The sequence below is a fragment of the Toxorhynchites rutilus genome, chromosome 2 (assembly GCF_029784135.1).
Source record: "Toxorhynchites rutilus septentrionalis strain SRP chromosome 2, ASM2978413v1, whole genome shotgun sequence".
NCBI classification, from domain to species: domain Eukaryota; kingdom Metazoa; phylum Arthropoda; class Insecta; order Diptera; family Culicidae; genus Toxorhynchites; species Toxorhynchites rutilus.
Genome location: NC_073745.1, coordinates 194,174,081 through 194,199,755, shown reverse-complemented (window position 1 = coordinate 194,199,755; position 25,675 = coordinate 194,174,081). Strand labels below are relative to the sequence as shown.

At 39.1% G+C, this 25,675-nt stretch overlaps 1 protein-coding gene across 3 annotated transcripts in view; it reads left to right on the top strand.

Annotated features, from left to right (window-relative positions):
* Nucleotides 1-25,675, top strand: part of LOC129764687 (DNA-binding protein D-ETS-3) — a 200,112-nt gene that overhangs the window by 90,440 nt on the left and 83,997 nt on the right. Inside the window, exon 1 of one of the 3 annotated variants that reach the window (XM_055764040.1) lies at nucleotides 15,321-17,132. The exons of the other annotated variants lie outside the window; for them this stretch is intronic. Coding sequence (XP_055620015.1) covers nucleotides 17,051-17,132 — 82 coding nt within the window. The 5' untranslated portion in view covers nucleotides 15,321-17,050. Of the gene's footprint in view, nucleotides 1-15,320; nucleotides 17,133-25,675 lie in introns of those variants that run through there. 3 annotated transcript variants of the gene reach the window in all.

The following is a 25,675-nucleotide window of genomic DNA, read 5'->3' as shown; positions in this document are numbered from 1 at the left end:
GTTTGTTACCAAGAAAACCCTTTGAATCCCCCGTGATTTTTTTTTATATTTAATTAACTTTTTTTTATTCAAACCAAATTTAACCGAATTTTGAAAAATTAACAAATTAACAGAATTTGTCATGATGCATGCACACAGATCACAAATACTAAAACTTTAGAAGCGGCCAATAATTGTTACGTGCATTCAAATGTACGTCACGAACTGCATGACCTTCGACTTCACTACATTCTCCACTTTCCGTTTTATTGATTTCATACATCAACCAATATGTGGACTTTTTCCGGATACAATACTGATCCCATCGAAACGAACAGTAACCCATTGCACAATCGAATCAGAGTAAGTCTTCGAGGAAGCACGTGACCCGCCGTGCGTTGTGTCATTCATACGTCAACGCGGGCCACGTGCGAAATTATGGTAGTCGATTATTCGTACAATTTATTACCGCTTCTGACGCAAAAAGGGAAAACATATCTGCTTCCCGGTGTTCCCGAATGAAAATTACCGTCTGTGCTGCTTTTTTTTAGCGTGACTCGTTTGTTTTGTCCTCCGAACGTCCCGCGTGTATTCATGGTGTTGGTTTGTGAGATTTTTTAATTAAATCTTCACCAAGATTATGCCAGTTTTGCTCATTTTGTTTTGTCGACACCTTGCTGTTGGCGTCCGACCATGACGGAAAACATACCGTGGAGTGGAGGATTCCTGATCACTGCGCGATTATGAGCGGCGGAGTTTTTTTTCACGACCGTCGATCCTGCTGATGCCCGGGTAATGTGCGAAATGAGAAACTATACCGTAAAAGTGGTACATTCCTCCTCGCTGGTGCCACGACTGTGAAGATGAGGGATGTGAAAGCTAATGTGATAATGCGAAAATAATGGAACGCCTGCTGGTGAGAAGTGTTTTCCTAAAGTATTATCTCAATGACACTCGAGAGGCTGAGCTGAAATTAATCGTCTGTTTACGGTGCTTTTAGGGATGTTACCTCGTGATATCGGTGATCTGCGTGTTTCCCTTCGCAGTTTTGTGCCTGATAGGGGAATTGAATGGGAAAGTTTATTGGAATCGTTCGTCTCGCTGGTAGTTCGTATAGATATAAGGTTACAGTCATACGAAATAGATAGCTGGCTCAGAATTACTTTGTATTTTTTGTTTCATACCAACAGCAGTCATTATTTGAATAAGGTAAAATAGATAAAAAAAAAATCTATCGTTTTTGTTTTAGATTGAAGGACTTATTATGCATAGTTGGAATAATCATCATTCTATCTGATTTAGGTCAACTATGCATCGTTTTGTTGCCATTTGTAGGTAATTCTTCTATGAGTCTCTCATACAAACTCTTATCCTTTTTCAACACAAATAAATTATATACAGAAACAAGTGGTTATCACTAGGTCTAGGTCCAAACTACAAGTTCCCGGAGCTTCTCACGAGTCGCTATCCGTACTACAACAGAGTAAAATCAATTCATACGTTACGTATTGGATTTTTCTATTTATATTGAAATGTGTTGTAGTAAAACATAAAAAGTATACATTCATCAAAACGCAATCCATAATGATGACACAATGGCAGTAGAAATTAACTTTGTGATTCTCGAACCCCAAACACGCCAACAAAACAATATTGCTGCACTGATTTATTGAAAGGCATTCGCCCTTTAAATTACTGGCACACTTCCCAGGCCAAGTTCCCACGATTAGCCATTTCCCTGAATGAGTCAGCGCACGATTCGCCGCCGTACAAAAGAACTATCAAAATAGTACAACACTTCAAATCATTATCTCTTCCCTTCCCCTTTTCACAGCATTCGAAACTGTACGGCGCTGTCTCGCCCTAATTCATCCCTCGATCGTAGTGATAATAATCGAATAGGTAATCGGGTACTGTCTGCCAGAAGTCAATAGGTGAAGAGATAGTACTTTGGATGTAGGATAGGTTTCCTATCAGGAAAAAAAATCATTTAACTTTGGTGAGATATCACTAAAGTCATCGACAACTCTAAAATACACCAATCATATGTGGAAACGACAGATTAATACAATGTAAAAAAGGGTGCTACCCCTCATGAGGCAAAAAGCATTGTTTGATACACTAAAACACAGTTAACATAAGCTACTGATAAACAAACAATACAATATTTGCGTTGATGTTCAGTCTTTCACAGTGCTATTGTTAACATAATCAATTGTTCTAAAAGATCTTACTTTGATGAAATATACAGAGGAGCCGTTTTTGATTCATTCCACTCTAGGCGACAAAACGCGAAACTTTTTAATTGGTTATAGGGTAAAACAAATTAAGATGGCCTAAATTATGACAGCAGTTTGTAACTGGATTTATTCGGAAAATACCCTATGACCAGAAAGTACCGGGGATTTTTAAATAATATAAAAATATATGGATCAAAATATGATCCATCTGAAGCAACACACATGTGTCACCGCTTGACCCAGTCCTCTATGCATCCCTGGTTGGCCGATGAAAGGATGGCCTTTAGTTCCCTCGTCACATTCTCTTTGATTTCATCGATCGACTGGAATCACTTTCCACGAAGTGGCAACTTCAACTTGGGGATCGAAAAAAAGTCGCACGGGCCATATCAGGTGAATACGGTGCATTCTCGATGGTATTTACTTGATGTTTGGTCAAATAATTCAGTACAATTCGGGCGCGTTACCATCATGCAAAATCCAAGAATTGTCGGTCCACATTTCCGACCGTTTGCGAGTACAGGCAGACACTAATGATTGAATGGCACTAAAACCTGAAAAATGTACATCTTAAGGGGGTATTCTAGTGTAGGGACACGAATTTCGGACGTTTTTTCGAGCTCCGTAAAAATAAAACAAAGAAAATTTTTAGAATCTATTATATCGTTATTAGTTCATCTATCTTTTAACAATAAAATAAAAATTTAACGGAGAAAAATATTCATACCGAGAATAGTTAAGAGCTGATGAAGTGAGGTGATAAAAAAAAGTTGTGCCATGGCGTACACGATTCCAGCCCTTCTGGTTATCTGAAACAAAAAAATCAAACAGATTCTGAATCAGGATAGATGCCGCTATCGCAAGAATCTCGGACAAGTCAAAAACATCTTTTATGACAAAATGGCGGCCGTTTGATAAACAAAATACAGTTCAAAACGCTTTTACTTACGTTTCCTGTTCGTGCCGAAATCATTTTGAGCATCCCGAGCGAACGCGATCCACAATAGCCAAGTGATATTGTGTACTTTTTTACTCACACAATATCACTTGGTCTGTTTCATGTTGAGCAATAACTCACAATTTCAAATCTCTCGAGAGAACAGGATTTTTCTATTATAGCTTTGATCGAGTATTCGCTTTTACAGACTAAGAACAGCTGATGGTCAGCAGATGAAATGAACCTCCTGAAGAATATACCGTCAGTTTATGTACGTTAAAGAAATTAAATGTAGTTCGCGTTATGTTTATATGTTGTGAATGCACTTCAAATTCAAATCTGTTTTCCTGTTAAGTATCCGAAACGTCTGAACGGTTGCGCGCGAACATTTGGTCCTTCGAACCGGATCTAATTACGACAAGTTTTTTTCGGATACTGTGTTTCTAAGCTTGTGAATTGTTAAGAGGATAATCGTGAACAATTGATCACTGTGACAATTAATGATAACGAACCAATTCTGCTCTCATTTGAATTTAAATGGAATTCAAATTCGCGGACTGTATGTTCTGTACATGTGAAAAGCGGTAAACTGACAGTAATTGAGAGGCGAAATCGGAGAATCTAGTTTACGGCATTGTGAAGAAGTGGTAAAATTACGCCATATCGAATCAATTGTGCGCCATCGCAAGGTGCAGCTGCACAGAAGTCATTGTGTCAATTGCGAACCTGATACTGAAATGCTGAATTACTGGATGGAACTTACACAGGGAAGAAGCTCATGTTTTGTAGGCTTGGTGAATGTTGTCAAAAATTTATCAAATAAATGACAAATTAAAGGTCGATGCGAGTTTGGTTTTATTTGGCTCGCGTACGTTGAGTTCTGTTTTCTGCTGGAATTTTTGATTATTTCAATTATTCGCAATTGGCACGTCAAGCGTCACGCAGTGTGGAACGTTGAGTAAAAACATCTTCAAATTTTAATTGACCAGTTATCAGAGACCCAAACTTTCGTATTTCCTGGTACAATCCAGTATCAACATGAGCTCGGAGCTGAGAATTCTTATGAAGAGGGAACGGCAGATACTGAATAGTTTAGACGTCGTTCAGCAGTTTTTGGAAGATTTTCAATCAGACAGCGATGAGTGCCAGGTTGATGTTCGGTTACAGATATTGCAGGAAGAGTACCAGGAATTTCTTGAAGTTCGCAACAGAATTGAAACTATACTAGAGGACATGAATACTGAAAAATTTTCTGGAGGAGATGAAGACAAAAAAGAAAAAGCAGATCAACTTCGAGATAGGGCCAATTTTGATGTAATGCTACGGTTTCAAAATCGTTTCTGTGTGCTGAAAGCAAAACTTTTGGAGCTGAAACCAATCAGTACAGAAATTCTGAGATGCGGAAAGGCTCAATATCATTGTGAACAATCGACAACAGCATTTTCTCGAGTGAAGCTTCCGGAGATTACCCTGCCCACTTTCAGCGGTAGTGTGAACCAATGGATAACGTTCCGCGACACATTCCGTAGTTTGATCCATAACAATTCTCAATTAACGGAGATGGATAAATTCACATATTTGAGATCATCGCTGACTGGTGACGCTCTGTTGCAGATAAACAACATCGAGTTATCTGTTGCCAATTACGATGTTGCTTGGAATATGCTAGAAACCAGATATGAGAACCGGAAACTCATCGTGAAAGCCCACCTAGATTCTCTCTTCTCACTTGAACCACTGAAGAAAGAAACATACGATGGACTGAATAACATGATTGGTCAGTTCGAGAAAAATCTGCAGATGTTGGAGAAGATTGGTGAAAATATTTCCGGTTGGAGTACTCTGTTGGTCCACATGCTGTGTTCCAGGCTAGATTCTTCCACTCTACGTAGTTGGGAGACTCACCACTGCAGCAAAGAAGTCCCTACGTATCAGAAACTACTGATTTTCCTTCGTAATCACAGCTCAGTTTTGCAGTCAATTGCTTCATTCAAACCATCATGTTCAGATCAGTGTCAACCCAGAATATCAGTATGCCATTCATCAGTGAGGTTATCAAACAAATGTCCATTCTGTAGCGATCCCTGGCATACTCCCTTCCAGTGTAAAATATTTCATTTGATGGCAATACCAGAGCGAAACGAAGCCGTATCACAAAACAAATTGTGCAAAAACTGTCTCCGTCCGGGGCACTACTATAAAGATTGTACAAGAGGAACCTGCCACCACTGTCGACAGAAACACCATTCGATGCTACATATTGGTCAAATAAGATACTCCATTCCACCGCTGCTATCAAGAATGCTGACGTCGAGCCCGCCATCACCACAGCCACAGTCCATGCCACGAACGCAGTCGAACCAACAGATACACAATCAGTCACGAAAACCTTTTCAACGTACAGTCAACTCGCCGATTACACAACATACACAGGTTAACATAGATCAAGTACCCATAAGCCAAAACATTGTAGCACTCCCTGTGATATCAAGAACCAACATGCTGACAAATCCAGAATGGAATCGTTACAAACAAAGATCGCATACATGGTTCATTGGATCCAGGACCGGTTTTATCAATACGGCAGAATCAACACGACTATGTTTGCGACGGCGAACGGTAGCCGAAGAACCGGGCTGAGCCTATAAAGCAGAAAGAAATTCGACCAACGAAATCCAGTCTGAGTTTGATGCTTATTGTTACCTGAATGAATCCAACTCCTAACATCAGCAGGAGTAATAACGCCAGGAGGCGTAGACGGAGGTCAATGGGCCTCCGTTCCAGGCAAGTCATTTCATAGTATAATAATACGGTTTAAAAAGCGCCCTCTCATTTTATACATAGAGTCATCAGTCCACTACCAGTCAAAAGGAAAATAGCAACAACAAATGATGAACAGAAATCAACGCGAAATAATACAACAACATCAGGATCATCAACCGTATACATAAACGTACCGTAACACCAACAAACAGATCAACATTAGATGCATGATTAACGATCACCGCAATACTAGCCTATGTCAACAATTAAACACAACAGCAGCTGTAGAACCAACAGCTTCCAGCGCAAAACAACCGAAACACGCCACTTCACCAGATCGATCTCGAAAGCATCAAGCACACCACTACGTTAGCGACATTATGCACAGTGACCAGACTCACCCGACTTAACAGCAGTAAACAACAATTATCAATCAACATTTCAACAGCATACATCTATCAAAAAACACCGAATTACAACATTACACCAGTATGGGATATTCCAGGTACATCGACATGCCACCAATAGATGTCGAGATAGATCAGTCACAACAAAAATTGCAAAACACAGTACGACATTCAAGGTCAAGTTCAGAGTACCGTTCTACACACCAGACATCAGTAGCAAACACAATGTAAACAAACCAGATTCTGCGGTGTATATTTACGCTAGGCGAACACAATAGTCTCTGTACAAGCAAATGTTCTATACATTTTCTATTATAGTAACACAGTAGCTAGAATAGGAGGGATAATATTGAAATCTACGACATTTCAAGGCGGCCGGCATGTTCGTGCCGAAATCATTTTGAGCATCCCGAGCGAACGCGATCCACAATAGCCAAGTGATATTGTGTACTTTTTTACTCACACAATATCACTTGGTCTGTTTCATGTTGAGCAATAACTCACAATTTCAAATCTCTCGAGAGAACAGGATTTTTCTATTATAGCTTTGATCGAGTATTCGCTTTTACAGACTAAGAACAGCTGATGGTCAGCAGATGAAATGAACAGGAGATAGAAGTCAAGAATATACCGTCAGTTTTTGTACGTTAAGGAAATTAAAGGGGGTCTCCGTAGCCACATTGGTTGCGCGTTCGCTTAGTAAGCGATCGATCGTGAGTTCAAAACTCAGGGCCCCCATTGACCATCTTTGTATTGTTACAGAATAACTACGTCCACGCAACAATCATCAGCGATGGAGATCGATCCACGGTCGAAATAAGATCGATTCATCCATACAACTGCTCTGCTCTGCAGAAATATATCGGGCTGCTGTTCTATAAATAACTCAACAATGGATCAACGACTGTCTCCGCTGTCCAGTCTTAACTGTGGATAATGGAAGAACAGATAGAAAACTCTTTCGCCTAAATGGCTACTGTGTAAATATGTACCATTTACAATGGTATAGAAGGGAATATTCTAACGCCGAAAAATGGCAACTGTGTAATGTGCTAATTATAGATATGATAAATATGTGACATGTACACGATTAAAATTCGGCTCTGTTACAGCTAAAATGCTAATGAGCCTAAAATAAACAAAAGGGATAAAAAAAAAAAGGAAATTAAATGTAGTTCGCGTTATGTTTATATGTTGTGAATGCACTTCAAATTCAAATCTGTTTTCCTGTTAAGTATCCGAAACGTCTGAACGGTTGCGCGCGAACATTTCCCGATTTTTTAAAAATAATAAAATTTCAAAAAATACTACTTTTTAGAGGTTCATGCGTTAAAGAGATGCCTGCAGATTGTATCCATATAAATTTGACAAGAATCGGTTCAGTAAAACTTAAGATATCGTGCACGCCAGTTTAAAAAAATATTCTCGAGGAAAACGCGTTTGAAGTTCATTGTCATAACCGTACCAGGTTAGATGCCGCATCACTAAAATGGCTCTAACTCGGTAAATAATATGATTTTCGATAAGTCCTTTCTAGAGTATATTCTTGAATGTATAAACTACAGAAATATGAAGGAAAAAAATGATTTTTTTTTCCAAATTTCTAGACTAGAATACTGTTTTAATGTCGTATCAACATAGAACAAAAATAAACCGATTCCCGCATGCACGGTACGATTTAATAAAAAAATCCCGGTACTTTCTGATTATGATGTACGATTCTGTTATCGGTATTGAACATGTCATGAAGGAAGCTGCCTTGTATTGTGAATACTGGATGATCTCTGTGGTTACGAGTATTCTCGTTGTCCATCCACGAATGGAGGAAAGCACCTTCACAAAATGTTCAAGATCAGGGGCGCTTCACTTTTCCGATGGGCTCGTTTGTCTGTAGAGAACAACTGATGTCTCTTCTTTGTTCCACGGTTACACTTCTTAGAACTCGCGGAGCTACAATTCAGAACAAATTTCGACAATCTGAACCGTTTGCGTTCCTGCGGCGTTTTGTGGAAGAGGCTTATCAAAGTTGAAATAATTTTAAAAAAGTTGATGGGTCTGGGCCTAGGGGCACGGACGAGATCTTGACATAGGACTGTGATTGTGTGTAGTAATTGCATTTGAATTGAGTTTTTTCATTGTTCTGTATTTGTATTTTTTTATATCATATTTGTACTAGTATTGTTCTATATCTGTATTTTTTACATTTTTGACATTTCAAATGGAAGCCCCGAAAAATATGCGTCAGTATATTTTTTCGAACTATTGAATCAGCAGACAGTTAAATTCATTATTGCACTTTTACATAACCAAACATGATGCTCGATATATTGACATCCTGGACCATAATTTCATAAATTGTTAGTAGCAAGACCTACACGATAAAACGTGAGTTGAGCACGAATTGATTGGACAACAACCTGAACTTCAATCTAATAAAATATCTATCAACGTTTAAACTTTTGAGCCAGGCTCTCGTCAAATCTTTGGGGAGTATAGAGTGAAATCATCAAATATCATCTTCAAGATCATTCCTAGATAACCTTCCATTGATTCTGATACCTGATAAATGCCTATTATCGGCAAATCGAGAATTATTCATAATACATTGTGAGCTAACGCCGAATTGTAGGCAAAAATATTGCTCGCTGCGTTGTGGGGGAAAACGAGCTAGTAAAATCGAAAATAATACCCATTTTAATTGTCAAATTGTTAACAAAGCAAAAAGTAAGCAAAAAAAATTCTGGATAAATTTCCTGTCTAATGGTATACAACACAAAATATGTCGCAATAACGATTCTGAGTAATATGCGTTTAAAAACTCTGAATCGTTACATTTTTCGTTTAGTTACCCCCCTATATAGAAATCGAAGACATAGTCCTATGTCAAAATGTATTGAACGACTAGGCAGGCATGCTGGTTATGTTGTCAATCTAAGATTAATGTTCTATATCTTTTGAGCTTGACTGTTTTTTCGCACAGAGCGAGTTGTCACGTCTCAAAATGCGTGCCGATTTTAGCAAAGTTCTTGGGAGTTTTTTTTTCAAAAAACTGAATATACAGGAATCTGAGTTCATCTTTTGTAAACAAATCATAGAACAAAGTTCATTTGTATGTTTTGAATCCGATCAGATCACGATCACGTAACAAAAGTATGAGACAGGCAACAAGCTAATTCAACTATAAATTATTCTCAAACTGATAATACTTGTAGGATATTTTCTCAATTTTACCACACGTAACTCGTGGAGGTTTTGCCCGACGCGAAGTCTGAGAGTAAAATTGTTCCGTAATTTCGATCGTGTGTTGTGCATGAAAGATGCAATTTTGATTTTCCTATGAATTTTTACCTCGATTTTCGGTGATTTTTCGTTTTTCAAAAAACTCAAATTTTAACGTTTGTGACACCAGTAAATGAAGTCAGAATGAGCTAATATTTTGCATAGGGTATATTATCGTGCAAATCAATATTTCGTAGCAAGTTCCGAATGAAAAATCGAGATAACTATTTTTATTGACACCCAAAACCATATTCTTCATTTCGTACTCCGAATAAAACCCAAAATGCCGATTTTTGACAAAAAAATTTTCGAGGTGACACTAGATCTCGACGTTTCATGTAATTTTAAGACCTTTGACATCAAAAAGAAATTTTCAAAAATCCCGATTTCCCCCCTTGGGTGATTTTCTGATTTTCAAAAAAACTGAAACTTTGACCGCTTTGCGCCACTCTCCCTTAAGTCCGATTGAGCTGAGATTCAGCATAGGGTGTTTTTTCGAGGTGGTGAACATTTTTTATGTGGTAACTTTTTGAAATTCGAGATGACCATTTTCATTGGCACCCTAATATATGTATATATATATCGCACAGTATTTTATTCCGGTGGGGCTTCACGTCGATTTGCATACAGTGTGATGAAGATTGCCTTTGTATTTTTGCATCACATCGTATTTGTATCTGTACCGGGGTGTGAGTTTAAAATTTCTGAAAAGGGAACATTAGGTTTGAGGTGCCAAGTTTCGAGCATTAAAAGTCCTTGTTAATTGAAAAAAGTGGTATGTCAATCACTTAATTTGAAAATTAACCCTTAAATGCATGATTTTTCCTTTTCAAATACCTATTAAAATTAAAAACTATTGTGTTCGAATCACCGTTTAGAAATTATGTAAGTAAGAAAACACTGATGTACATATACATCATCGTGCATTTAAGGGTTAAAAGATGTATAAGTAATGCTGGTTACTTATTGACCCAAAAACTTGTTTCAATAGCTCAAAATTGCTCGAAAGCAAACCATTGAAACGACAAAAATCTATAAATATGAGAACCTGCTTAGAAGTCCGTCTCATTGAAGATTTGTCGATGCATATCGTTAGTTGTCAATGAAAGTTCTCTAGATATTGTGCTCGCCCTGGACAGCCTCAGTTTTAATTTGCTACTGTGTTGAACAATATATTTCACTACGGAATGCATTATCAGAATATGCAAGAAGCAAACATAGTGTAGAGCAGAATCGAAGCAGAAGAGAAATATTAAATAGGGCGTACGTCATTAGTTTTCACACCGTGGAGATTGTAAGAATTGTTGATATTATGCGTTTTCAAATAGATAACGGTCGTTGGGGACAAACATATAATCGCCTGGAGCCGCACTGTGTGTAGTACGAGAAGAATGTCGCGATGCATATTGAGTGCGTAACGTGTATTGTTCTGAGCGCATGTATTTTTCTCGCGAGAACAAGAGTGACGAGGGGAGACGAGGGGAGATCATTGTCTTCGCGGTTGACATCGTTATCCTTTGCGATCGAGTCGATAGACATGATCGGATGGTGGATGCAAAGTGTGAAATTACCGATAGCCCACCTCAAAACGGAAATGCTGATTGTCAGTATCCGCAGGACGGTGCAATGAGCAGAAATCACCATTGGAGAGCACTCGATAACTTCGAAGCAAGATTTAAAACCCCTTCGGGTCTGTACCCGATGATCGACTGAACTTCAACAGTCACGTCGAATACGCTTGCAAATAAGCAACGAAGGCAATCAATGCACTGACGAGAATCATGCCCAACAATTCTGGCCCAAGCAGCAGAAAGAGGCACCTTTTGGCTAGTGTCTCCTCATCAACATTACGATACGAGGGTCCAGCCTAGATCACGGCGTTAGAAACTCAAGGGAACACGAGGAGGCTGAATACAGTGACATGCGTTCGTTTAGACGCACCATGTTTTTCATAGGTTTTTCTTTCAAAACAAACAGGATTTTGAATGTCATCACTGATTTTTATTCGTAATCATAAACTAAAACAAATAGCATCATTTCTTCAAAAAAAAAGGTTAACTTGATAGAATAAAAAATGCGAAAAATTAAAAATAAGCTGATGCATTCGTTTAGACGCACCTCAAGTCAACATAGTAAAAGCTCAAATTTTCTGAGTCAATCAGTTGGCTATTATTTTGTAGCTTCTCTCTTATTCTTAATAACGATCAATCGATTAACGATTCTTAATAAGAGATCAATCGGGTTGCAATCCGGACTACATGCAGGTAAATTAAGTACGGTGATGTCTTTTTCAGAAAACCTGTCCTTGGTTTGTCGGGAAACATGATAAGAAGCGTTGTCTTGCTAAAATACATCAGGTTCATCCATATGATTCATATCATCCATATATCCATATGAAGTATGGAACCAAAACGTATTCCAGAAGCTCGCAGAAGTTGCTGGAATTCATTTTGGTGGTGATCCAGCAGATAAAAAGCTTCTCGTCATTAGAAAATGACGTGAGCATTAATTTTCCATCTTTGTTAGTTCGAACTTCTATGAACTTGTCGAAAGTTCTTCCGAAGTCACTTCCTTATGAACATGTGATTCCGACTTGGGCAAATGTCTGATTTTTTACGTTAATATTTTCATCTTCTTCTTCTATATATAAAAATGAATTTCTGTTTGTCTGTCTGTCTTAACATGAAAATTGGTATGTAGGGGATTTTAGGGCCGGAGAAGGTTTTTGTGATAGTTTGAGACCCCTCCCCACTCTCTCTAAGGGGGGTGGGTGGGGGGTGGCTGCCATACAAATTAAATACAAATTTCTACATTACTCGGGTTTCTATGGTGGTAAGACTTTCCACCCCCTCTCTAAGGAGGGGGAGGGCGGTGCTGCCATACAAATGAAACACAAATTTCTGCATTACTCGAGAACTAATCAAGCAAATGAAACCCAATTAGGAATATTGAGGTTTTAGGGTGCAATAAGTGTTTTTACGGTGGTTAGATACTCCTCCCTCCTCTTTTAGGGGGGCCGCCATACAAATGAAACACAAATTACTGGGGGCACACAAACACAAACTTCTGCATAACTCGAGAACTAATCAAGCACAATTTGGGATGTGAGGGTTTTTGAGTATGAGAAATGTTTCTATGATGGAAAGACACCCCTCCCTCCTTTGGAATGGAGAGGGGGTCCCATCAAAATATTACACATATTTCAACCAAAAATATTCCAACCGAACATGCCAATTGAAAATTTTCGGAAAACTCTGAAGGAAAAAAGGAAAATTCGGAAAACTAAATTCCCATATGTTCTACAATTACATAGTGACAAGTGCTGTTAGTCTATTTGATGTTTGCGCTAGCGAAGTTGATCTTTGTTCGAAACTGGAAATGAAGTTAATGTGATGAAACGCACTCCTATATCTTCTTCTATCTATACCAATAATAAAGTATCGCCAAATGTGTTGATAAGAGCCGAACTCGAGGAAGAAATTGTCCGATTTAGGGCTGTCTTTATTCTATCATATTTTCTGTAAAAAAAAATTATTCCATGTAACGGAGAAACATGTTATTTCCAAGTGGTTGAAAAATCTTGAACGAGAATTGTGTCTGAAAATAATCTGATATTATAATGATGAGTTTTGGTAGAAGTACTAGGAATTTCTTAGTAAAAGGTAAAAGGTAAAAGGTAAAGTTGATTAGAAGATCAATCAATGAACAGTTCTGCGATTGGACTCATGAACTTGCGCTTAGTAAGAAAACGTGAATGTTTGAAGGTATTGATAACAAGAAACAAATTTTGAGCGGGACGAAGTTTGCCGGGTCAGCTAGTTACCTGATAAAACCTGAAATATTATGTATTTTTTCAATCGACTCTGACCTTTTCACAGTATTTGCGTAACTTAAGGGGTAGGAGGTTTGTCTTGCGTTACCTATTGTTACATAAACCGCATTTTAGCGTTACGTCATTTGTGTACGACGCCTTATCCTGTTTGTAATTGAGGGGCTTAGAATGAAAGAGGTGTAAGTGATTTGATCGATTTTTCAACATCGACTCTCTCTTTTGGTCATAACTTTGCTGCAAACACATTCCCAGCTGTATTTGACAATGTGGAAGATAGGTCAGAACCTCATCTATCGAATTCTATAGCAAACTTAAATTGGAACGTTTTTGTAGTTGAGTTATTTACTAAATAAAAAGTTGACAAAGAGAAATCGATCAAGTCACTTACACCCCTTGCATTCTGAGCCCCTCAATTAGAATTCAAAAACTGGAAATTCTACACTCAGCAGAAAGTTAATTGTTTGTCCAACTTATACCTAAAATCATTGAAAAATTCCATATTGTTACGTTCAGTGGTTTTTTTCTTTCTAAGTCGATCAAAGTTTGAGTAAACTAAAAAAGCACTTTTTGCAAATTCTGCTGGGAGTAGCAGATACCAGCCGTGCTTGGAAGGAAAAACAATCTTGCTTTCTTCTTTCGAAAATCAAAATAATTTTCACCCTTCGAAAGGCAATAATTCTAGAAACAATAAAGTTACCATCCTTGACAATGTGTTGCATTGCAGCAGAATTCGATTAGAAACTCGTAAATGAGTAAACGATTTGAAGCTTTCCAACGACTCCCAACAAGCTGAATAAACTAATTAACTTTTTCAAAGTCAAAGTTATGAAGTACTGTGGAAAGGATGAACTCAATTCTCTTCCGCTTTTCCCCAACGCGCAAACTTGTGCTAGCAAAGGGAGCAAAATTGAAATTTGTTCCACCCGTACTCAGCTTTTCTCCAGCGTTCGCCACTATTGCCGCCTTGGATTGCGGTACCATCTAAGCAGCTTATTTCCAAACAACTTTCATATCGCTCCTCTACACAAAACTCCTTACTTGCTGTTCGTATAAAAGTTATTCGCTGCAAAAATTTGGTTCTCAGTTGACATCGAACTGCCCCAAGGCAAGGAGCCCACGGCCTGTCCCGCGAAACTACCCCGTTCCACAGCGAACTAGTAACCGTTTCTTGCCTTTTAGATACGGTATAGGTTCTCCTCGTTCCCGAATCCGAGTCTGCGTTACTGCTAGACTGGGAAGAGCAAGAAGGAAGGAGCACTGTTGCGCAGATACATATAGTAGATACCGGTTGACAAAAACCTAGCGACGTGGGTGTGTAATGACAAATATCCTTGATACGAAGGCAGAAAGAAAAAAGGAAGGAAATAGGAAGTGGTTCCAGGATCCGTCTCTTTTCCGCACAATTCTTCAGCCCGAGAGCCGTTCGCTCGTGCCAACTTCGGAAATCCAACCACTGCACGGTTCCTGTCCCAATTTCTCATTTTCCCATTCTGATACCCTCCGCCCTAAGGACACTGGTGGAACAAGTATGCATATTATCTTTGCACTCATCCTTTTACTCCAAAAACGCACATCATGCACTGATTCAAAGGCACATATACATACATCTATGCAACCGGCGCGATTGGTGGTTGCTAGGGAAAATTTATAGCTCCGCCTTCCTAGACTCACACGCGTACACTCACACAAGCGACTCGCCGCCTGCATGCCGTGATTATTGTCCTTATTCTCCTGTTCACTCTCGCTCTCCCTCTCGCACTCTGTGTCGGCCTTTCTCGCACATGGGTACTTTCTCGCTCAAAACATCATTATAGTCGGCTCAATTATCCTTGCTGTAAAACATTTCCCCCGAAAAAAGGAAAAGAAATTAAAATATGAAGCGGACAGTTTCTGTCGGAGGTGTCTGGTGGTGTCGATGTGTGTTGTTGTTTTTGTTTTCGGGTCCCGGCCGTACTTTTCCGAGATCCGATTGTCGATTATATTGCCGAGGGGAAACGGCGGATAAAGATTTTTGTTTTATCACACATACGAAACGCATTTAGTTGATACCGCGCGTTACGACACGTCACACACGTTCGGTAGAGGAAATCTGCTCAAATTTTTGCGAACCACAAACGCGATACGATACGATAGCGCTGGATAGGTCTGATCAGAAGAGCAATAGTTTCCCTTTTGTTTATAGGAATATCGTTACATAACACTAGCAGTGAAACCATCGTTGTTTTCCGTCCGGATGGAAAGAATTGCATCTCCCGGATACGATTTAATAGTTTTTCAATCACCGGATATAGCTCAAAAGTCGGAATTCATGCTCAACTGGTTTTTATGCAAATGTAGAGCTGATATCAACTTTTGCAACCACTGATCAGCGGCAGAGAAAAAAAGCACACCAGAAGTCAGGAAAAAAGCTCATCGAAGTAGCCTTTGTCCACAGACGGGTGCCTGTAGTGGTGTTGCTTCCTATTGTGCAACCAAGAACAGCTGGCACACTATGCGGTGAAAGGATCCCGGATGTACGTGTAGTCGAGCTATTATTCCTGTGGCGACCAGTGAGCGTGTCTGTGTGGTCCCCCCCCAAATCCCAAACCACACACAGTCTGCCACCTTCCTTCGGAGCACAAATACAGACATTATCGCAACGGTAAGCGCCATTGCAACAGGAGCGGGTCGTCGTCTGTCGAGGCCAAACCCCCCAGCCCAAAAAAATAAACCAGAACGCACAGGCATAACACTTGCTGAGCCTCGGCTGAGAGCGAGACAGAAAAGGCGAGATTTGTGTTGTGTGTGGCTCAGTGTGGATGAATAACAGTGTCCGGAAATAGAGGTGTCCGGTAACGTTAACCGGTTCCGATCGTCACTTTTCCCGTTCCTTTTCCTCTTCCGATATACACACACACTTTTCGTGACCTTTTTGGTCAGTCTCTACCGCCAGCCATACATTCGAGACTGCAAGCTGTGGTCTATTGTTTTCGGAACTGAGCACACCAGAAGAAAATTCCTCGCAATCCGGATCGTGCGGTGACACCTAAATAAATAATCCCCTTTTTTGTGTGACCGGTACCCACAAACCCCCAGCCGAGGGCTAACGGAGGAAAAGAAAACGGCTTGGCGCGTTCGCTGTGTGGAGGAATTTTTATGCCCGCCATCAACCGGTGTGTACCAACAATATCAGGCAGGACCTTTGGCGTTCCGGAGAGCAACAGCGAGTACGAGTGAAGAAAAATTAACGACGATATTGATTGTATTTTCACGCGTTTGTTTTTTTTTGTTGTCATCGGGTTGTGAATAATTTGTGAACTGTTTTTACGGAACCGGAGTGCGCGGTCCACAACTATTCATCGATTGTTCGTTTAAGGTGAAATTGGAAATACTACGACAGTGAGAACAGGAGAAATAAGAAACAATGTCCTGATTCAAACTGTTACCGAGCAAAAGTGTAGCACTAGTGGACGGAAGTAAATTCGAAAAAAATCGTGTAGAGAGTGACTGTGTGATTTCAATAGTGTGGCCGCTTGCGGTAGTTAAAACGGCAGAGTTCGAGGAAAAAGGCTTCAAAATTCGCCTGAAAACTGGAAAACCACGAGAGGACAGTTTGGACGATAAGAGCGCAATTATGATTGACATTAAAAGTTCACCTGACTACCTGAATCGATCCACTGGTGGATCGTTCGGTAACTTTTCGATGTTACTTGCCGGTAAATATAACAGTGATATCAAATGTACTTGAATGTTTTCAAGCAGTCAGCATCTACATCTAAACAGTAAAGCATCTAAATAGTGTTCATTAAAGTTATTTCTATTAGCGGAGGAGTATTTTTTTTTTGTTTTGTTCATCATAAGAAGCAGGAAGAGATTGACATAAAATATAACGGAGGAGTTTGAAATATTTCTTCGACAGCTTTTAGACTTGTATGTTATAAAATTTTGTGACTTTTTTATTAATCGTGTATTTGTACAGGCTCAGGCTCTAAACTTATGTTTTAGAGGAGCCAAATTATATATCTAATATTAGTTCTAAAGCATATTTAGCTTTGTGATTTTGATTTTAGCTTTGTGATTTGTTAAGTTCAAAATTTAACAATTATAGATGAATGTAGTGACATCTGAACAACGCGTTAGTTTTAGTTTTTTCGTGTGTTGATTCTTATTTCGATAATTTAGGTTGACCACAAACAGCATATTTGGTATATAAAAGGTTTTTTTCTCTCTCTCTACCAAATGAGTAACCAAATCACCACAGTGATCATTTCACAAATGAGCCATTCCTAAGGCTAAACCATCTTTTATATCCTCATTCATGAATGAATGAAAGCCCGATACATCGCCATAATTCACGTCATTAGTTACTGAGGGTTATTCTTTAAAAAATAGGAACATGCCACAGTTTTGTTATAAAATATACAAAAGTGTGCAACCAATGTTCTCGTTTTATTTGGGTGGTAGGCCAATCTGTCGATGCGTTACAAAGTAAACAACGTTTTATTTTCAAACGCTTTGTTGTTCATGAGTTTTGGGTTTGTGTTGATGTCTTATTGATGATTGTGTCACATTTACCCAAAACCCACTCACCCGAAAGACAGTTACCCGAAAGACATTCACCCGAATGTAACATCTACCCGAATTGATACTTACCCGAATGCGAAATTTACCGGAATGCAACAATTACACGAATATAACATTTACCCGAATGTAACATCTACCCGAATGTCGGACTTACCCGAAAGAAGGATACATTCGAATAATACGCTAATTTTATTATTAGGAAGTATTTGTATATTTATTTCTGATGAGTATTATATAAAGATTTGTCTTGTACGTTCATTTCCATCCAAAAAGTTTGTGTTTTTCGTGAGTAGTGCAATTTGAGAAACAGCGGCGTTGGATAAAATCCTTTTTAAAAACAATAAAAAGTGAAATAATGCAGTTTGTTTAATGCATAATCGTATTATGAAATTTATCTATTCATATGGATGACGCAGCACGTTCACTTAAAAGAAAACTGACAATTTTTGGACATCCGTATTATGGCACTAAAGTGCAACCGTTATTATGAATTTATTTTTTCGTAATAAAATTTATTCTGAGATCACTGTAGTGGAGGCGGTCCCCTTCTAACGAGGATGAGGAACCGAGGCGGTCTCAAGCCGACAAGGTGATGCAACCTGAGTTGGCCGCCGACCGTAATACACCAGGTAAACGTATGCCGTCCAACGCTCGCTAACGCTCGGTCGGACCTAACTAAAGGATCGTCTCCTATGTTTCGAACAAACCGGGCAATCGATTGAACACAGGTTTGCTTGCGAGAGGCCGCCGCTTCCGACGGCAGGTCGGCGGCCAACTCGGATTCCGTCACCTCGGCCGCTTGGTGCCGCCTCGATTCCTTATCCTCGTTAAATGGGGCTTCGTCGCCATTACGTTGACCTCAGAATAAATTTCATCACGAAATAATAAATTCAAGATAAAAACTGCGCTGCGGTGGTAAGTACGTAAGTACCTTTTTTATCAATTCTTTTCACATTGTCATGGCATTTATGCTTTGTATTCTTTATGTTAAAGTTACCTGCTTAATTTTCGAGATATTCCATAACCCATGCTCATTTTTGAATGATCTCCGGAACTTAAATATTTTGTCTACACTAATTTTTAAAAACGACACCGCGAAGTCTTCAAAATCATTTTCAAATTTCCTCATTACAATTTCTCATTTCTGTTCCGTCTTCAACGAAAGTATTAGATTCGTGTTTCCAGCCACGCCCCTTAGAGCCCACGAATATTCAGAGTGCGACACGCACACATTCACGATATTTCAATTCAACGACAAACGACAACCGAAGCCGAATAAACCGAAGCAGAAGAAAGAGCAAAAACAACAACAGCAGCAACATCAACGCAGTAAAACAATCCCGACGAGAAGTAACCTTTTCACTGGTTAGCCGAACAGCAAGTTGCAGCTCATGAGATCAAATCCGAACGCGAAGAGAACACGTCGAAACGTGAAAGTGTATCCGACAACCCGATAAAAAGGAAAATATAGACAAATTTTATTCTTTAGAAATTGAGGTTAAACCGTTTGATTTTTGCAAGCAACGCATTTGTCCGGCGTGTTGGTTAACCGCCCGAACAATTTCACTTCGTATTTTTGTTGCTTTTTCATGTTGTTTTGATGTAATCCTATTTATCAACAGAAGGTCCGACAAAACTCATAATCTGATTTGTCGGAATCTTTCCTTCTCATTCGGGTAAACATTCCATCCGGGTAAATGTCGCATTCGGGCTTTTGTTACATTCGGGCAATTGTTGCATTCGGGTAAATGTACATTCGGGTTGGGGACGTTGTCACATTCGAGTGAATGTCATTCGAGTATGTGTTACATTCGGGTCAATGTGTTTCGGGTAAACGTGTTTCGCGTGATTGGTATTCGGGTTTTTCTACTTTTTTTTCAAAGGGTTGTGTTCCAAACCCTTTGAAAAAAAAGTAGAAAAATTTGATTTTTCCGACCATGGGTACCCTAATGAAAAATATTATAGGAGGTTGTGTCCAAGACACGACCGCATTGTTGACGTAGAACTACGCTGTGGTTAAATTCAAGTCGCTTGTTCATAACTGCGGATATTATTTTAGAATGCAACGAAAATGTTGAAAAAACCATTTTACCAGTTTGGTCGCCCTGGAATGTTTTTGACGTAGGACTACGTCTAACCGGAAGATATAGGGGGTGAAATGGAAATCTAGGCACTGAACAAGTAGGAAAAAATGCAAGATTTGGAACGCTTATAACTCGAGCATTTCTCAATAGATCGCAAAGGTTTTTGCATCAATTGATAGGAAATATATCTACGCATCTATCATAACGAATAACATTCCATTTTTCTTGAGATAAATAATTGAATAATTGTGAAATATCAAGCATTGTCAAAATGCACTATGTGCCCATTTTTGATTGGTCCATTTTGTGCTCCTCAAATCGTACCGACCAAAACGGGCAACCAGAGCAGCAGCGAAATAGAATGAAGCACGATTGGAAAAGAAAAAGAAAAAAATGAACGATACATTGGTCGCAGTCTCACACATGCGTAATTCTCGAGCCAGCCAGTCAGCTTAAAAATCCCCGCTCCGCTGCCGTAACGATCATTCTCATTCAAACCGTACACCACATCAGTTCGCATCACAACACATCAACAAACCAACCCAAGCAGCCATGTTTGGACATGGCAAAGGAGGAAAAGTGAAGGGAAAGGCAAAATCCTGCTCGAATCGCGTTGGTCTGGAGTTCCCCGCAGCCGAGCGCGTTAGTACCAGTGCACCAGTCCACCTAGTCGGCGTTATATAGTTTCGGCCGCCGAAGTGATCGAGTTAGCTGGCAAAGCTGCTCGCGACGATAAGAAAACCCGCATTCGGAACAGAACACATTCGGTTCAGTGGACATCAAGACAACAGGCAGTTGCAGCGAGTGGCGAGTGGCAAACGCAATCGCAAAACGGCACCAGGTAGCAGAAGAAAAAAGTTTGTTCTTTATACAATCTGCTTTGGTGGCAAATCCAGAACAAGGCGGCATCGAGGGCGTTCGAAATGGTTTTTTTCAAAACCACGAGTACTAAGTTTTCTAAATTGGAACCATTCCATAAAACAAGGCGCTTTTCAGGGCCATTAAACCTTCCAAAAAAGAGTTTAGGAAATACAGTTCAATGCTTTCTAAAACAATATCCAAAATAATAATAAAACACAAATTGATTTTTTCATCATTTGTTTGCCAGGATCTGATGAGTATGTGAATTTGGCAGTTGTTCTGAGCTTATTGATAGTTGGGGACTTTCCTGATTATTCCAATTCTTGAATTGTTTCCAGATTGAAAGTACAGTAATTTACAATTAGTTCGACATTTAGCTAATTGGACGGACATGTAATGCGACTTATTTAGTTGGACATTTTTGTAAACATAGAGATCCAAATTATGACCCCACATTGAAAGTCGACCCTGTATCACTGTCATCGCAAATGTTCAATTACAGGTTAAAATCGCCTCCAATCCGACACTGAGTGGCGCTTCGGCACGTCGCATTGAATGTAATTTACTGTACAACATGTCACAAAGCTGGATGGGAAGAAATTTTCCAACTGTGAAAGCTGTGGCGAGTGGCTACAAATCGCTAAACAGGAAGGTTTAGCCGAACAAGATGGGAATATCGAGTGATAACAAAACAATAAACTCTTTAGATTGAAGATAATTTTGTAATCCAGAAAAGGACCCTTTTTATTTATTTATTTATTTATTTATTTATTCATTTCGTCAAACAAATGTAGACTACACACTTATACACTAATGTTACAATGTTTTCTTAGGTTAAATATTATTTTTGCGGTACATGTTTCTTTTTAGCTGTTTTTTATTCATTGTTGTGTCAATTATTTCGCAGTGCTGATTGTATATACGCATCATGCGATTGATAGGGGCGTTATTTGCATAATTTGTTCTGGATGTTTTGGTTAGAAACAAATTTCGCGTTCTTAGTTGACGCCCAGGTACATATTTAGTTAGTTTTTTCTAGTTTTTCTAGTAATTCAGCTGACTGTACTCGTTGCGAAATTAGGTCATTAACAAAAGAAAGCATTGCAAATTCACGGCGTTCTTTTAGTGTTTGGATGTTTATGAGCATGCAACGTGCTTCATATGAAGGAAGTGGAAATGAGGTCCAGTTGAGTTTACGAAGTGCAAATAGAAGAAACTGTTTCTGGACTGACTCAATGCGTTCTTCATGTACGACCATATACGGGTTCCAAACGATGTTACAGTATTCCAGAATAGGCCTTACATATGTAATATATAAAAGCTTTATTGTGTATGGGTCCTGGAAGTTATGTGAGAAGCGTTTGACAAAACTTAACACACTATTCGCCTTATTTATTACAGAGTTGTAGTGTTCTATGAATGTGAGTTTACAGTCCAGGACGACGCCTAGATCTCTAACTATTTCACATTTTTCTACATTTTGATTTCCAAGACATATTAAAATATTTGGTACATGTTTTTTTCTGCTAAATGTTATAAAGTTGCACTTTTTCACATTCAGTGTTAGTAGATTTTTATCACACCAAGTATGGAATACATGTATTTCGTTTCGAAATGCTTCGATGTCGTTTTCATTTCCAATTTCCGCGAAAAGCTTCATGTCGTCGGCATACACAAGTACATTGATACGCTTGAGAACGAAGGAGATGTCATTAACGTACAGAATGAAAAGAAGTGGACCAAGATGAGAGCCTTGTGGGACTCCCGATGTGACTTTTACTGGATTTGAAAGATAATTTTGAAAATGAACAATTTGTTCACGGTTTGTTAGATAAGAATTGAGCCAGTTTAGGAGTCTTTGTTTCATTCCTATTTTCTGCAATTTGAAGAGTAGTAATGGAATGTCGATGCGGTCAAATGCTTTACTGAAGTCAGTGTAAAGAGTTTCTACGTGTTTGCCATTTTTTTAGCCTGCATGTGAATACAACGAGCGAACAAATCGTAATGAATGTATTTTTTTGTCATCGCTCCCTTTTAACGCTCATTCGTTCGTCTCGTTGGACTCGCCCCTCTGGCTGAGTCTGCCGATTTGTCTCTATCCTGTGAGTGTGTACCGCTAGAGTATAAAACACGCGGACCCCAAAAAAATATCTAATTTTCTTTCAAACCGTAAACCCGTGTGGTTGTACGGCATCGGCATCGTGGACGTAACAAAGGAGGACAAGTTAAGGGAAAGGCAAAGTCTCACTCGAACCGTGCAGGTCTCCAGTTCCCTGTTGGTCGCATTCACTGATTGCTCCGCAAGGGTAACTAGGCCGAACGGATTGGTGTCGGAGCACCAGTATACCTAACAGCGATTATAGATTTTCGGCCGTCGGAGTGCTCGAGTTGGCTTGCAAAGCTGCTCACGACAATCAGAAAACCCGCATCAAGAACAGAGCAGCTTCGGTTCGGCGCTCATCAAGGCAACAATTAGTTTCAGTGAGTGGCAAAGTGTTTCTCCGGCACGTCGCATTAAATGTAATTTACTGAACAACATGTCTCAAGCTGGATGGGAAAAAATTTTCCAACTGTGAAAGCTGTGGCGAGTGGTAAACGCAATAGCTAAACAGGAAGGTTTAACCGAACAAGATGGGAATATCGAGTGATAACGAAAACACAACACCAAAGGTTCTTTTCAGAACCATCAACATATTAATAAAGAGTAAACAGTAAACTAATCCATTTTTCAGGTGGATAGGTAGGTATTCACGTAGGAGAAGAAAATAAAACAATATATTTAAAATATATATTTAACAAAAGCTGTCCCCTTTGTATAGTCCTACGTCACTCCGGTTATGTCCCCGACATTACCCACTCGTCTTTTTTTTATTGTAAAATCATTTGACGATAATTGTTTGATGATTCATTCTTGTGCTCGCAGAACAATACGTGATCGATATTTGCTACTTGCTAATGGCAAGCGAAACCAAATCACAATCCAAATTTTTAGAACGACATTTACTTTCTTTGTGACTAAATAAACTAAATAAACTCTATCTGTTAATCTAAACAACCTCGAAAAGAGTAGCACTGCTTCATTATGATCAAGATTAGCGCAAATGCAATCCTAGTTGAAAGCAGTTTTGCGACTGACACGCGAGCCAAAATAAATTAATAACTTAATATCACTTATTGAATAAATTGATATTCCACAAATATTTTTTTGGTGCACAACACCTGCTTCACCATAGCGTCAGTTCAATGCATTGATGACAGAAAACAAACAATGTTAACTGCTTGGAAAAAGGATTTAGCAGAGATTTATTACTAATACCCTAGCGTAAATATTTCCCTCCCGCTATCTCCCCACCATGCTTATATTTATCATTGCGACTGCATCAGCTGTATGACACCCGCCATGTTTTTGGTGCCAGCAGATCAAATGTTTCAAACGTTAGTGTTCTATTTGAATTAAAAACATTTTTGTTTGCAGGTGGTGAAAAAATCTCATACGAAAATTGTTTATGAAGACAATTTTATATTATAATGAAAAAATTCAGCAACAATTTTGGAATTGTATAACCATATGGTTGAATGAAAGTCAGAAATACGTGTTTCAAGTAATTAAATAACACGATGAGAAAATTTTCATTCAAATTTTGAAATTTAAAAACCGGCTTCGTGTCTTCTAATCTGATAGAGATTACACTAACAAGTTTGGGACACAAATCATGGCCCTAATTTGAAGTCGCCACCAGACGTCGACACCATCGCGAATTACCACCAATTTACCACCATCTGACATATTATGATGTCGATGATGAACTTTTACAGCAAAGAGATAGTGAGATATGCGATGACGGTAGGTAGAGTGAGATAGCGACAATCGTGCCACCTGGAATGCATAATTTGCAACATCAAACGCACGCACGTACGCACACAAATATCCATATATCGATGACTTGAAGCAACTAAATATACACACACTTATCTCCGTTTTGCGTTCTTTTCAACAGAAGCCCTTTCTGTTAATATTGCCAGTATAGATTAGCTTAACTGTCATCCTTTGTGGGGAAAGTTTTCCTACCGTCATGCGAAACCAAATCACTGACAAAATTCCAGAACATTTATTTTCTTAGTGAGCTGACGATAGCCTACCTTGATGATTCCCTACACAACTGTGTGGCTCAGAACCTTAATGCAATGGCGTCAGTTTGATGGAATGATTGCAATGCCAGAGACATCATCGAATCGCGTCCACAGCTCAATCCGAAACGAAGACGCAAAACAAGGAAGAACAAGCAATATCCATTGCTTTGAATACAGACAGATACTGAAAGTTTGCCTTCCTTCCTTGCTTGAGACTTTAAACTTCTTCGGTTCATTCGTCTCTAACCTTCAAAAAGGTCCTAGGAAAACTTTACTTCATCCATAATATAACTCCTCCACCCCCATTGCCTTGATAAAGGCATTCGATCCCTCGCCGTCCAGTTCGCCCAGCAACGATGTTGTTCAGCCGATTTCCTCACGAAGAATGAAGTCTTGCCTCAGCGAGATCCACTGTTTATACTCTAGGAAAATATTCCCCTTCGTTCATCTTCTTTTTCTTTGTTCACGGAAACATTACATCTTACGATTTCCCCTTCGGTGCTCGTCCATAAGTTGCTCGTTATTGACAGCTCTGTTCGGGAAAGCACACTAATGGACAGAACAAATGTATGAGGAAATGGGAATGCTTCCAATTTTCA